The sequence below is a fragment of the Eulemur rufifrons genome, chromosome 29, assembly GCF_041146395.1.
Source record: "Eulemur rufifrons isolate Redbay chromosome 29, OSU_ERuf_1, whole genome shotgun sequence".
NCBI lineage: Eukaryota > Metazoa > Chordata > Mammalia > Primates > Lemuridae > Eulemur > Eulemur rufifrons.
The window spans coordinates 39,141,822-39,157,853 of record NC_091011.1 but is presented as its reverse complement, the minus strand read 5'-3'; the positions used below and the strand labels follow the sequence as shown (position 1 = coordinate 39,157,853).

General features: G+C 34.3%; 1 protein-coding gene across 1 annotated transcript in view; it reads right to left on the bottom strand.

The window, feature by feature from the left end:
- Positions 1-16,032, bottom strand: part of THSD7A (thrombospondin type 1 domain containing 7A) — a 400,790-nt gene that overhangs the window by 41,041 nt on the left and 343,717 nt on the right. The window contains exons 12-13 of the mRNA XM_069462088.1: positions 10,138-10,332; positions 8,411-8,674 (exon numbers count right to left, since the gene is read on the bottom strand). Coding sequence (XP_069318189.1) covers positions 8,411-8,674; positions 10,138-10,332 — 459 coding nt within the window. The remainder of the gene's footprint in view (positions 1-8,410; positions 8,675-10,137; positions 10,333-16,032) is intronic.

Sequence of the window (16,032 nt, the reverse complement as noted above, 5' to 3'; positions counted from 1 at the left end):
GAAAGCAATCCCATATCTATGGTATGTGAACTAGAGTGCCTAACTGATATGATAGCGTCTGCTGTTTACATTTCCATGCAGTAGTTAGCAATGGTCATTAATGATACCTGCTTTTGAATCATCTGTATTAAAACTGTGAGAGGGTGGCAAAATAAGGATGTAGACTGCCTAGGCAATTGGGCAATCATGTTAAATGTTGCCTCATAAGCATAAACTATATTTATAATACGAAAATATTTTATTAAAAGGCTTCGCTTCATTTGTAAAATTTGTGGAGCCTTCTTTTTATTTTTAATAATTAGGGCTTTAGTGCAAATTTTATAAAAGTAATTTGGGGTACCAGAAAAAGTTTTTGTAAAATATTAGACTTTAACGGGCACACTTTGAATCTCATTGATGCCTGTGAAAGCAATTGCTAAAGCCATTCGTTAATGTCCAGAAGGTCCTCTGTAATGCCATTCACAAGCATAGCAGGCAAAAAGAGAAAGCACAGAAGAATCAGTACAAATCACTATATTTTAAAATTAATGTTAAAGGGAAATTAATCTGATACTAGCAAGGCATTAGACAAACTATTCTGAATAATTTGTGACTATAGTTAGAAGACAAATGGAAATAATTAAAAGGGTATATGTGACTTACAAAAAAAGTATTATATTAATAGCCGTGGAAATGCCAGCATGATGTCTGCAAGGCAGTACAAAGTCCTGATACTTTCAGAGTCATTGAATCATGATTACTGAATGCACACAGTAAAATGTACCCAGACCTTTAATATAATATTGTATTCTGTTTATCAACAGAATAGTAAATAAACCTAGAGGTCTCTCTTATTTTTCTATCTGGACTAAAAAAGACTTTTTTGCTCTTTCAGTACTTTGATATATTGTGATATTTTGACAGATACATTATGTTCTCTTTATGACTTTAAGAGTTTTTTCTCTTTAAACATAAGTGCTATAATAAATTGCTAAAAAATACATTGAGCTGTAAAATGTGGAATGATTTTATTGATTAATGTTCAATTAATATGGAATTCCTTCAGCAAAAATATGACTATTTTCCAAAGGACAAATCTGAACTGAGCTTTGATTTTTTTTCTAGAGTTTTCACTGCCAATTTTCCATTAAGTGCTTAATATCCAATGCATTACATGAGGTAATAAAACTTGATGAAGAAACAATGTAACAATATTAGAATGTTATACAAGCATACCTTGTTATATTGTGCTTTGCAGATACTGCATTTTTTACAAATTGAAGGTTTGTGGCAATCCTGTGTCGAGCAAGTGCCATTTTTCCAACAGCATATGCTCACTTCATGCTTCTGCGTCACATTTTGGTAATTCTTGCAATATTTCAAACTTTATTATTATTATCACATCTGTTAAGGTGATCTGTGATCAGTGATCTTTGATGTTACAATTATAATTGTTTGGGGTGCCCATGAACCTCACTAATGTAAGATGGTAAACTTAATAAATGTGTGTTTTCTGACTGTTCCACTGATCATTCTCCAGTCTCTCTCCCTCTCCTCAGGCCTCCGTAGTCCTTGAGACAAAACAATATTGAAATTAGGCCAATTAATAATCCTACAATGGCCTCTTGTTCTAGTGAAAGAAGTCATACATCCGTCACTTGAAATAAAACCTAGAAATGATTAAGTTTAGTGAGGAAAGCATGCTGAAAGTCAAAACAGGCTGAAAGCTGGGCCTCTTGTGCTAAATAGTTAGCCAAGTTGTTGAAAACAAAAGAAAAGTTCTCAAAGGAAATTACAAGTGTTACTCCAGTGAACACTAAAATGATAAGAAAGTAAAATAGCCTTATTGTTGAAATGGAGAAAGTTTTAGTGGTCTACATAGAAGATCAAACCAGCCACAACATTTCCTTAGGCCAAACCCAAATCCAAAGCAAGGCCCTAACTCTCTTCTATTCTATGCATGTTGAGAGAGATAAGGAAGCTGCAGAAGAAAAGTTTAAAACTGGCAGAGGTTGGTTCATGAGGTTTAAGGAAAAAACACCATTTCTATAGCATAGAAGTGCAAGGGGAAGCAGCAAGTGATCATGTAGAAGCTGCAGCAAGAAGATCTAGCTAAGATCATTGATGAAGGTTACTACAGTAAACAAAATTTTCAATGTAGACCAAACAGCCTCCCATTGGAAGAAGATGCCATCTAGGACTTTCATAGCTAGAGAGAAGAAGGCAATGACTGGCTTCAAAGGACAAACTGACTCTCTTGTTTGGGGCTAAGGTAGCTGTTGACTTTAAGTTGAAGTCTATACTCGTTCACCATTCTGAAAATCCTAGGGCCTTTAAGAATTATGCTAAGTCTACTCTGCCTGTGCTCTATAAATGGAACCACAAAGCCTGAATGACAGTACATCTGTTTACATAATGGTTTGCTGAATATTTTCAGCACAGTGTTAGGACCTACTGCTTGGAGAAGTTGATTCCAGCCCTCATAGATAACTTGAAGAGGTTCAAGACTTCAGTGGAGAAAGTCACTGCAGATGTGGAAGAAACAGCAAGAGAACTAGAACTAGAAGATGTGACTGAACTGCTACACTCTCATAACAAAATTTAAGAGGATCAGGAATTGCTTCTTATGAATGAGCAAAGAAAGCGGTTTTTTGAGATGGAATCTACTCATGGTGAAGATGCTGTGAACACTGTTGAAATGACAAGAAAAGATTTAGAATATTACATAACCCTAGTTGATAATGCAATAGCAGGTTTGAGAGGATTGACTTCAATTTGAAAGAAGTTCTACTATAGGTAAATGCTGTCAAACAGCATCCAATGCTACAGAGATATCTTTCTGAAAGGAAGAGTCAATCAGTGTGGAAAAATTCAGTGTTTTCTTATTGTAAGAAATTGCTACAGCCACCTCAACCTTCAGTAACCACCACTCTGATCAGTCAGCAGCCATCAACATGGAGGCAAGACCCTGTACCAACAAAATGATTATTTCTCACTGAAGGCTCAAATTATTGTTAGAATTTCTTAGCAGTAAATTACTTTTTAATTAAGTTATGTTCATTTTTTAACATAATGCTATTGCACACGTAATAGACTACAGTATAGTGTAAAAATAACTTTTATATGCACCCAGAAACCAAAAAAAAAATGTGTGACTCACTTTGCTGAGATACTTACTTTATTGCAGTGGTCTGTAACTGAACCTTCAGTAATAGGTATACTTATATATTTATTCTACCCTTCATTACAAGAGAAGGAAATTATCCACAAATATTCCCTCTAACCATACCCCCTATAGTGAAGCTCAGCACTTTCCCAGGGTAATCATTAAATTGCCAATATACTTTCCACAGAAGGTCCTACAGACTCATTCTGCTTTTAAAATTGTGCCTAAATAAACTTTCACCTTAGGAAGACCTGTTCTTATAAATGTCAAAAATTTCCAAAAGCTGTCTTCCCCACAACTGCTAATCAAACAAACTATCAGGTGTTGATTGTTTTACACAAGACAGCGTCATCTTGAGGTTCTAAGGAGGGAACTCTAGAGGTGTTTCCCCTCTGTTGGAAGTTTATGATTCCTACCAAGCAAGCCTCAGCACTCTGCAAGTGTCTGCATGATCCAGAGCAATAGTACTCAAACTTTAAATGTGCAGTAAAACCACTGGGGATCTTGTCAAAATGCATATTCTGACTCAGTAGGTCTGCAATGTGGGTTGAGTTTCTGCATGTCCAACAGTTTCCTGTTTATGTTCATATTGCTGGTCTATACCACATTTTGAGTAGCAAGGGTTTAGATCCCTGATGCCAACAGTGGCCCAGGCTGGCAGCCTGTTTTTGTCAACAAGGTTTTACTAGAACACAGCTGTGCCCATTTGCTCATATATTGTCTACAGCTGTTTTCATGCTCTAACTGCAGAGTTGAGTAGTTGCAACAGAGACTTTTTGGCCAATAAAGCCTAAATTATTTGTTATCTGCACATTTAGGAAAACATTTGGTGACAAGTAATTTAACTTGTCACCAAACTCATAACTCATTCTTGAGTTTCCTCATGGTCTCTCAATGTTGGCAAGTATTTGATAGGTATTGACAGTAAATATTTTCCTTCTAGGCAATAGGAGAGCTATGCATATTAAACAATGTGGGCTCAGGAGGAAAAATCATCAGATAAGCCTTTCTGCTTACTTGATAGTAACAGATGATAAAGCATTACAATATAATTGAGTTCAATTTTAGAATATTTATTGACAATGCATTATGGCTTAAACTGCCTATGTGAAAATAGCAAAGACAAATTTCCTGAGGGTAGAGATTGAAGAGAAGTGTCTGGAAGGAATTATGGAACTCACAGAGCTCAAGACTGGAGTGTCTGGTGCTTTTACACTTTATCCAATTCACCTGCAAAGTGTCGTTTTCAGATAAATCAAATAGAGACGATATTCCTTATTTTCCCAAGGAAGGATGAGTGGAAGCAAAGAAAATTAAATATATATCCCAAACTCCCAATTAAAGTTGTAAACACAGTTTGGGAAAATGTAAGATTGTCATAATTACTAATATGAACCAAAAGGTTAAGCTGTTGTCCAAATTCAGTGTTATAGAAATCAGGCAAGTCTGAACAGGAAGCTTTAAATGGCAACAAAAGAGACCTTCCAATGTAGATATTACTGCTTTAATTCAGTGGAATGGGTGTGTGACTATTATTTCTCCTCCCCTTTGGTAGGTAGAGAGAAATATGAATATTTGACCAGTATCATATGGAAAGTTTGTGGCGTGTGTAGCTCTTACTTGTTCTAAAAATCTTAGTTATTCTCAATGACCTCTTTGATTATTTCCCAGAAATGTGATACAGAGGGAAGGACACTGTCTGGAAAAAATAAAGTGCTTGAGCCTGACTGTGGATCAATTGCAACCCCTGCAGGGCACAACTCTTTACGTGGAAAAAAAATTCTTTCTAGTTTTTCACTCATCCATTCATTCAACAAATTCTATTGAGAAGCTACTATCTAGTTGCTTAGGATACATCAGTGAGTAAAATAGTCTAACATATTCCCATCAATCCTTGCATGGGAGATAAAACATAAATAATAAACATAACAATTAAGTAAATTATGTGGCATGTTATAGGGTGAGACATGCTTTAGAAATACAAAAAGTAGAGGAGGAGAAGGGGATTTGGGAATGCTGGGTCAGGTTGGAGGGTGGCACAACAAAATTCTATCCCTTACCTTTAAACGGAAATCTTGTATACATGTACCTTGCATAAGCTAGGTTACTTCTAAGATTCTTTAAGGTTAACCAAGGTTAAATGATATGATAAAAAAAGTTCCCAAAATTCTACCCCTTGTTTTGTGAAATTTTGAAGGTGATTAAGTTGAGAAGTGTTTAGGACTGTGTAGTTAGGAACTCAATAAATTTCTCGTCAAACAATCGATTGAGATCTTTGAGGACTCTAGCAGTGTGATTTGATTTTTGCGTGATTTAAAATTTGTGGCTATTGTGACACCATCCAAGATTTAATACCAAAAGTAAATATATATAATCTGTATTATGTTTTTAGGACACCTAAATGCCAAAAATATGTTTATATATCAACATTTGTGCAGTAACTATTTAATACCATGTATCAGGAGAGATGAACATTTATGTTGCTCCCAAGGTATACTTTAAAGATATGATTTTAGGAGTATAGTTATATCACTTTTCAGCACAGAGTCTATTGTTATGAGGAAATTCAAACATAATAGAATTGTGCCCCGAGTTTAAGACCCTAAAAAAAGGTGACCACTTGAGAAATAATCTAAAATCTTATAAATGGGTGAAAGTCAAACTGCTTTATCAGTATAATAACTGATAACATTATCCACAGATATACAAAATGATTAAACAGAAATGCCCTAAGGCCAATATTGAATAGGGGATTAGTGTCATTGCACTGTACACACGTGAAGATCAATTTTATGTTTAAATTGAAAGTAGGAAGAGACTTTCTCCAAAGCCATTTGAAACTCGTCCATGTAGAAAGTTGATTTGGCTGAGGGAAAGCAGTTGTCATAATGATTGCAATTTAGGGAATGGCTAGGATAGAGTAGGCAAAGTTATAACATTCCACAAACACCATCAGAATTTACAGAACATATTTAAGGAAAGTAGTAATTTCCAAAGAAATCAGGCAATAGAGATCCAATTTGCTCAGACTTTGAGTAAATATAGTTAGCAAACACTAAAATAACCCATTGGACATCTCATCATAGATCAGCTTGAAAGAGACAGGAATGATGTAGGACATACCAAAGAACTAAGCTGGAACGGTTCACTTAGTTAAGGATCTTTTTTTAGGTCCTTTCACAATCATTGTGAAGTTCAATGCCATCAGGGACTTATCTTTTTTTCTGTATGTGCCTTTCTCTAGAATACAGTACTGCATTCTTCATGCTTTGAATTGATAATGCTAAGGTAAGAAGTATACTGTCTTTGGCCAATTTCAACTATTTTTGTTCTTTTACTTTTTTTAAGTAATCAAACATTTTTGTGAGAGTTGCAGAATATTTTAAAAGTTTTTTCTAAAAATAAGTTTGACTGTGAAGTGGCTTACTGAAGCTCTCATGCATCTAATTAACAGACCAGGGTAAAAGTGAGAATATATGAAAGTTATTCTGGAAGCTCACAGGTAATGTTAAAAACAAATGATTATCTTAGTGATTCACTATGCATAACAAGCTAAAATGTGAGCAGACAGTTATACTCTGTATTCCAAGTTAAACACATTTTTAAAGTGATCTCCAATTTATATTTTAATGACTAATTATGATTTTCTACATTATCACCTCAAAATAGGAAAGGTATTTACATTTTTCTTGGTATCTAATTTATAAGACCTATGTTATTAATATTTAATGTAGAGAATAAAATAATTCAGTTACTCTTAGAGATGTTTCTCAGAGTATATCTATTATAAATACTAAGCCCTTTTTTCTTTTATAGTTATTGTTCTATGTGAATGGAATAATCTTCAACTTAGCAATGCACATATAAAAATACATCTAGAGCTTAAATATTATGGATTCTTTGGGGTTCATATCACTAGACTTTTTTGTTTTTATCTTAAATATACACAATAAAATTTATTTTTTAAAAAATGGATCTTTAGATTGATTGCCTAACAATATGAATGTACTTAACACTACTGAACAGTACACTTAAAGATGGTTAAGATGGTAATTTTTTTATATTTATGGGGGGACATGTGATAGATATTTTCATAACGACACACAATATGTAATGATCAAATCAGGATAACTGGAGTATCCATCACCTCAAACATTTATCATTTCTTTCCATATCACTAGGCTTTGATAAAATAGGAACTGTGAGATAAGGAAAAAAAAGGGTTTCAGAAGCTTCTTTGTAGGAGATGTCTAAGAGATTTCAATAAATGTGTTAGCATGATATCTTGATGGTTTATAAATGTGAGATGGCTTTATTAGTTTGTGTTGTTTTCTGAACCATATACTAAAACTGGAGCAGCACAGTTACAAGAGCAAAAATTATTTCAGCAAGGTTGGAGGGTAACTGCCATGTTCCTTGACCCTAGCAACTTTACTCATCTTTCTTTGGTCACCTCTATCAAGATGGTAGGAGATCTTCGAACAGTATTTGCAAATATGTGACTTCTGTGATTCAGGCTGGCCCATTGTAAAATGATCTCATTGCATTATAAAAAGACAGATGCATTAAAATAAAATTATAATGGAGACATATCAATTAACTATAGCTACATTAAGCTTATGAACTAAAGAGTTCAGTATATACTCTGATCAAAGATAGCCCCTGTTCACAAACTTTTGGCAGCTCAATTATTATCACTGAATTGTAGTTTATAAAATGAGTGGGCACAGTTTCCTAGGAGTATGTTTTTTTTTTTTTTTTTTTGCCAATCCCAACTCAATGGAGAATAAACAGATGTTTGAGTTTTCACTAATTACTACTTTCCACCTTTCTTTTCTGCCACTTAATGACATTTTGGGTACATTGTAAAGCTTACCAGTTTGGTTGTTAAAATCTGTCTAATTTAAAACTTTAATGTAAAGCTGAATTTAGATCTTATCTCCTCCCCACTCCCTTTCTGTACACAGACTTGTTAGGGATTGTTGGGTCTATTGAATGAATGGGATCTTGATATGTTCCAAGGGAGGTTTCTGACACCATTTTTGCTGTCACTGTCTTGAAACTTAATTGCCAACTTCTTCAAGATGAGACAATGCCATCAAATGTCCTGTTATACATAAATGATATATGCTTAGTGTGATGCTTCAGTGTTAATTTAGAATATACTTCCGTAAACCTTCACTTCCCCTTCACTATGATACATGTGTATTTCACCTTCACTCCCAAAGACATCAAATATATAACAATGAAGAAAAATTGGATTACCATGGCTGTTACATCTGGATGTTTCCACAAGCCTGCCGTTTTGATCGTAGCATGCCATTGCTTGGTAACGGTATCCTTGTCCACATTCCTTGATGTCTCCTTGTACTTTCATTCCCAGTAACATTTCCACTTTCCCCTCTGGTAAAATACAGTCTGACCAGTTCCCCACAGGCTGTGCATTGTATTTGTCACAAGGACAATACTGAGTCTCAATCAGGGGGTACAAATGGGAATTTTTACATTTTTCCTTCTTTTTACTTTTTCCTGTGGAAGAGAAACCACCAATTTACATTGGAAAATACCATTATTAATCTCAAGCTTCCCTAAATTTTCTACTTTTCTAAGTTTCCACATTTTTAATGACATTTCACAGTAGCCTATAAATAAATGCTACTTTCTCACCCCACAGTGTTTTCTATTAAATGTATAGGATCTTGTTGATATTGGGTGCTTTGCATAGTAAAATTTGTCTTATTTTTTCATTTAAAAATAGTCCATTTTGTATAAGGCATTAACTTTTGTGTTAAATTTTATAGTCTCCAAAATGATTAAAATCCTCTGAAATGATCATGGGTTTTACTGACTGGGGAATTTGAGGTAACTGCATAAACCTCTTTTTTATGATATGTACAAAAAAATGAGATGGAGAGAGAACCATCACATTAGACTACATATCTTTTTTGCTAATTCCAAACAGATGGTATAGTTATATAGGATTATAACTCAAAAGATGAGATTTTTGGATTTACTTTTCTGATTATGATTTTGCATCTTTCAGTATTTCTGAAGGGTAAGCATTTGATACACTTGGTGATTAATGTAGGAAATAATACTATTCAAAATTAAGATATTTAATATCAGAATAAAATATTTAAAAGGTTTGAATATAAATCTAAATAAATTCCTTTTAAAAATCCTCTGTTGTCTAACAATTGTAAATGTGCTCAAAAAATATACATTTAATTATTTTAATTATATCATATATATTTGTATTATCTTTATTATATTATGTGTCATATATAATATATGTTATATACTCTTTAATTACATTACATATAATTAGTTACATATATTTATCTCTAACTTTCATAAGTTGCATTATGTAGTTTTCAATAGTCTTTATTATACAGGTGGTTCATTTTATAACTTAAATTCTGAGTAGTCTACTAACACTGATATTTTTAGGTTTTTTTGCACTGACAATATTTTGAATGCACCAGGCTTTTTGGTTCAGAATGATGGCTCCTGCTCTTGCTCATATCCCTGCTTCTTGTCATTGACTGCCTTTTAAAACTCAGTTTCCAGATACAGAATTAATGTTATATTTCTCCTTCTAGGAGATGAAGGATAATCTGTGGCTCTGACAGTGAGAATGGGTTAAGTAAATGAAGTGACAACTTTTTCTCTTGTCCCACCAAATCTTTGTTCCAAGTGCTTTATAGTCTGTAGGCAGTCCACTAAAGGAACATGTTTAAACCAAAAAATAATCTACCTTGTATTGTATAGGGGGTCGGATTGAATCCTCAAGGCTGCTTTTACTTTCTACTAAAAGTACATGATGCTTTTATCTATCACTGCCAACATATGTTGAAATACACGTCCAAATCCATTGACATATTAGGTATAAAGTATAGAAACAATAAGGCATATCCCTGCATTTTTCAAATACACTGTCAGAACTTTCTCGGTCTGACTTGTGTTGGCTTTGGCATCCCAATTATTCTTACCAACAATAGTGCGCTTTCTGGTCCTAACTGCACCACAGTCTCCATTGCATGAAGAAAACTTGGACCAGCTGGTCAGTTGACAATCATCTTGGCAGGGGATCTGGCAGGCTTGGGTAAGCGCTGGCACAGGGCCTGCATACTGGAGGCACTCATGGATGCCAGCCTGGCCTCCATCTTGCTTGCGACAAGTAATGGCTAAAAGAAAAGCATAAAGCTGTTTATAACAAATCCAAAGGTCTAAATACTCTGTAACTTAGAAGTTTACCTAGCATTTGCTCAGGCAGTCAGAGAGATCCTCTTCTAATTCCTCGTTTACAGTAGAAATCTGGTAGGAATGTTTCTAATAATCACAGTAGATATTAAATTGGTACTGTAAGTTTCTTAATAATATAATCTTCAGTGTTTTTGTGGCAAGGAAAAGTGCACATGTACAGACACATGCACACTTAGCAGCTGGTAAGTTTTTTACATGTATTAAGGATTTCCATTTATGTCACATGTGGGATATATTTAGAAATGAAATTTTAAGGAGAAAAATAAATCATACATGGGTTCTGAGAACAGTTTATATTGAACACAAGATATTCATAGAGGCACTGGGAGATGTCAGGTACCTCTAATGTTTTGTATCATTGGACACTACAGAATTTCTATGTAGAAAGGTCTTAGAGGCAATAAATTGGCTGTTAGGTTGGGGTAAGGAGGAGTGGTTGTGGAACTTGTCTTGAAACTGCTTTGGCACAATAAGCATGTTTTTTGGTTATTATTATTCTTACATAGGAAGTTTATTTGGATGGCTTTGGAATGGTTAATGGATGGGGTACTAAGTCCTTTACCCCCTCTGTCTACAAATTCTTCACATGCACAAACATTAAACTTAAATTCAAAAATAAAAAGAAAATATTTAATAATCTTATCATATTATAATTAACATTTCCTTAATCACACATGGACTCTAAAAATACAATCAAATAATTTCAATTCATATTTATTATTTCTCCCAAGATATTGTTCTACCAAATTATTTAAAACAATAAATAATTTTATTACTTATTAAACATAGAAAATTGTTTTAAGGTAACAGATCTTAAAGAAAAAAGAGCAAGTATATTTAAAGTCCCCTTTCTCCTTCTGCCATTTTCCCCCATTAGTTTTAAAAATAAATCATTTATTAATTGAGGAAGCAGATGGAACATTTAAACTTTAATCCTAAAGTTAAGTCTTCACTGAGTTATCTTAAATGGCCTCACTCAGATTGCTTTACATGGGTTTTTCAGATTTAGTGTCTGGGCTGCTGATCTCCGCCCTGCTCAGGACTCTATCATCATGAAACCAAGCTAAAGGAGCCTGACAATTTTTACCTTAGATTACTGAGAGCGCACAGAGGGCCCCAGGGTAGACAACACTCTCTGGATCTGTGTACTAAAACCTAATGCCCAGCAGTGCCGGGCTGTGTAATGGGGTGTGTAAAAGGACATAACTAACTATTTCAGAAAGGGAAGACTTTCTCTGTGTAGTTGAACTTGACACAACTGCTTTAGGAAGAGTTACATAAAAGGTTTGTCTTAACTGTTCAATGTGATAAGTACTTCCATTTTTCTTAGCTATATGTTTTTTCATTTAGTACGCACAACTTTGCAAGTGCCAATTGGTATGAAAAAAGCAGGGGCCACTGAATTTTAAAAATATGAAAACCTGGTAGGGTGGACAGCAGTGGCTTTAATGAGGATTAAATGACAGAAAAAAACATTAAGTGACCCAAAGAGAACTTTACCACTTGCAAGAGTTGTTTGGAGCTCTGTGTTTACCATAACTGTCTAAGGTAGTAGTGGCTGGAGATCATGTCTGGTTGCAGATCATAATCACCTGGATAGCTTTTGGAACATACCTGTGCCCTTGCTAAACTCCAATATTCTTATTTCCTTGGTTGAGGTTAGGGTCCTGCACATTAGTGTCTTTTTAAAGCTCTCTGATGATTCACATATGCCGGCTGTATGAGAGCCACTGCTCTATTAGATAATGTATTTTTAGGAGCATCAGAAACACCAGGAATGCTATTGAATGCGAAGATTACTGGACTGATCCAGAGTTCCAGAATGAGATCTCTGTTAAGCAAGGAATATTCATGTTTTTCAAGCTGTTCAGGTGATCCTTATGCACATTCAAGTTTTAGACCCACTAGCTTGAGTATTCAAGACACAGGGAAAGTTCTAGCAGACACTTGTGGCTAAGACAGAAAGTCCTTCCATACCCAGTCACCCTGGCACCACGAGAAGCTTTGGAAATAATGGATGAGATGTGGTTATGAACTAAAAGAACTCTAAACTTGGAGTTCAAGGAGAGGGCATCATAAGGACTTGTCTAGGGAATAGATAAAAAAAAAGAGCATTCATATAGTTTGGAAGAACATAATTTGTAGCATGGTATATGAAGAATCCCCATGATGCAGGATACTAATGAGCTGATGTGATTTTGCAGTTCTTTTTACATCTGCCATTTGGAAAGGGGATTGACCTCTTAGACACTTTATATTTTTATTTATTTATTTTTTTTATTTCAGCTCATTATGGGGGTACAAAAGTTCAGGTTATATATATTGCCCATGCCTCCCCATCCCCCCGAGTCTGAGCTTACGCTTTAAACTTAGAAAGTGCTGACGGTTCTTGGGCAAAGTTGCCCCAAGGATGCTCATGAGGAAGGATTGATAAAGAGGAAGATATTAGACTTTTTTTTTTACTAATCAGGATACATAGGAGCCTTGAGAATAATTAATTTGGAAAACAAGAGATTTAAACAAATTAGAATCCTAAACTGTGAAGAAGCTTGTATTGTTTATCACTAAAAGAACATTGAAAGTTATAAAACCAAATTTGTATTCTTTTAAATAAGACTACTTTTACCTACTCACCTAATTTAGTTTCCTGAACCAGAGACCTGAATATAAATCTTTTGAGAAATTAAGTGAAATTGCCTTAGGTTTCTCATTAAGGGTCTTTCTTACAAATTTTATTTCAGAATTGTTCCAACTATCATCCCCTTAAATGACATCAAAAAATAAAATAAAATAAAATAAAAAAATAAAATAACTCTACTACCAATATAATTCTAGAAACAAGTTAACTTATGTTGTGCAGATCTATACTATTCACATAACCCATAATCCCTTTTCCCCATATACATGCACTACATAAAATCTTAAGTGGTTCAGCTAGTTGAAAAGAAAACAAAGGTGTAAAATTCCCCTAACTATTCTCAGAACCCAACTCAGCACTCCACTCCCCTTATCTGAGATTTTTAGACAGTGTACTTTTGGGAAGAATTACTCATACAATGTTATCCAAACAAGTAGCAACAGCACCATTTGTACAATATATTGAAAATTTATCATACATCTCAACTTGTTTGCATTCTGACTTAGAGGAAACACAACAATTCAAACACAGAAATGCAATCTTGAAATGAACTTCCTGCTATTAGGGTGAGGAAAATATAAATGTTTGGAAAGGAAACCATCTGGTCTCTCAACTTTATAAATCTTAAAAGTCATTTCTAAGACACTGAAAACAGGGTGGTTTTAACTGTAGAAAAGATGGATCACACTAAACATAGTTTCATAGCACACCAGAAAGCTATATATACCCAGACAATTGTATCTGTATTTACAAGTGAAGCATGTATGTCTTGTATCTAATGATTATACAAGTTCTCCTTTGAGCTGAGCCCATGTTAGCAAGATGTTCCAAAAATCATGTTGCCCTATGGATAATTCACTGTGAAACCTTCTTAGTGAGATTAGCAAAAATCAAAATAATTATTTTAAAGTAAAATTTCATATTTAACTCTATGTTGATTATATGCATTTATTTCATTTATAATTTTATTTTATTTAAGGCATAACAATTTTTATTTAAGTGACATAGGACAGGCTGCTCACAGCAGGCTGAAAGCCTGGGAGAAGTTGATATGACTAATTTGTGGGTTACGTATGAATCAAGTTAAGCAAGCTTGACCTGTCAATGTTGAGGAAATGCTATAAAGATAAATAAGAAAGACAATTTCTTCAACAAATAAATACTATGAAAAGGGAGCTAGAACTGTTGTTAGATTAAAAGTGACCTAAGAAATACTCTAATCAAATGCAACGTGCAGAACTTTTTGAACCCTAATTTGAATGAACTAATTGTACACAGACATTTTTGAGAAAATAGAGGAAAATTAAAAATGGTCAGAACATCAGACAATATGAAAGAATTATTATTAATTTTGTTTGGTGTGATAATACTATTGTTATATTAAAATAATCAAATATTTATGTATAATATATATCTTACCTGGGAGTTGCTTTAAAATACTCCAGCAAAATTCTTTTTTAGTGTGTGGGGAGTGGCAGATAACCAAGAATAGCAACACAGTAAAAACTGTCGAAGCTGAGTCAGTGATGACTACATTACTACTACTCATTATATTAGTCTCTCTGCTTTTGTGTGTCTTTGAAACTACCTATAAATTTAAATAAAAAAGATTAATAAGTAGAATTAGTAGGATCGATTCTATTAATAGAATGTTTTAACATAAGTTGAGTTTTAAGCTGAAATGTCTTAATGTTAGTTTGTTTTAAGGAGACAAATAATAAAGGTTTATGGAATGAAAGGAAATAGCACCGGCTGAGCTAAAAGGACATGGATGTATGTGTTATGCATGTATGAGTATATAATGGAAGGCTATGGATGCAGCTCTGAGGCAAATCTAATGGAATTCTGCATGTAATTGCTCATCTTCATTTCCTTAAGAGGGATGGAACTCCCTTATTATTCAGGTTGCACAGAAAGGGGGAGTGCTATTGGTTGGTGGATTATCCTTCAGCATGTAAGGTCGTGTTCTCATTTTGTTTGAATAATCAGAGTGAAATAAATTGCTGGATCTAAAATGTGCACACAGAAGTTCATTACAGGAAACAGAATAGGATCAATGCCTTAGTGAAGTGAAAGCTGTTGGATTATATGTAGCAAAGAGTTCAAGGAGCCTTGAGACCTTATTTATTAAATTGAGCAATACTAACATGGTTTATCTCACTGCACTAGTGTCTGGGTAGCATTAGAGATAGAATATGTTCATCTGATTGAGTGATTAGATGAGTCATTTTTCCTATGCTTTTATGAAAAAATGGCAATAGTGAGAATGAATCATATAGAAAGGAAAAAGAAAAAGAATAATGTGAGTCGGAGCTAGTTACCAAGAGACCTAATTGTGCTTAGAAATAAGACCAGACCTATAAATAATGCAAGAGAGCTCCAGTTGTTTACTAGGTGGATATAATGATCCTGGAAGAAATTTTCACTGACAAGTTTGCCAAATTACACATCCTAATTAGGATTTGAGAATGTAACCAAATGCACTTTTCTTTTTTATTGATCCTAAATAGTTACCAATGATCCCCAGTTTCACTGGTGCTCATAGTATATGTGGAAATCCTAGTATAAGAATTTACTAGGGAAGATTGGGGGGGAGGGGATGGGTGTATACATACATAATGAATGTGATGTGCACCGTCTAGGGGATGGACACCCTTGAAGCTCTGATTCAGGGCGGTGGAGGGCAGGCAAGGGCAATATACACAACCTAAACTTTTGTACCCCCATAATATGCTGAAATAAAAAAAAAGCCAAAAAACAAAACAAGAATTTACTAGGAAATAATAATCAGTTCTCAGTGGAGGAGCTACGACTGAAGTCAGTAAGATCCCGGTTGGGATCTGGGAAGGGTTAACTGCATTTCAACACATGGAGAATCCATGAACCCTTACAGACACAGCATGGTGCCAAGATTATTTTATGAGCTACTACTTAAAACATAGCAAATGCTAATAAGCATTTTATGACAGGACTCTCAGAGAGA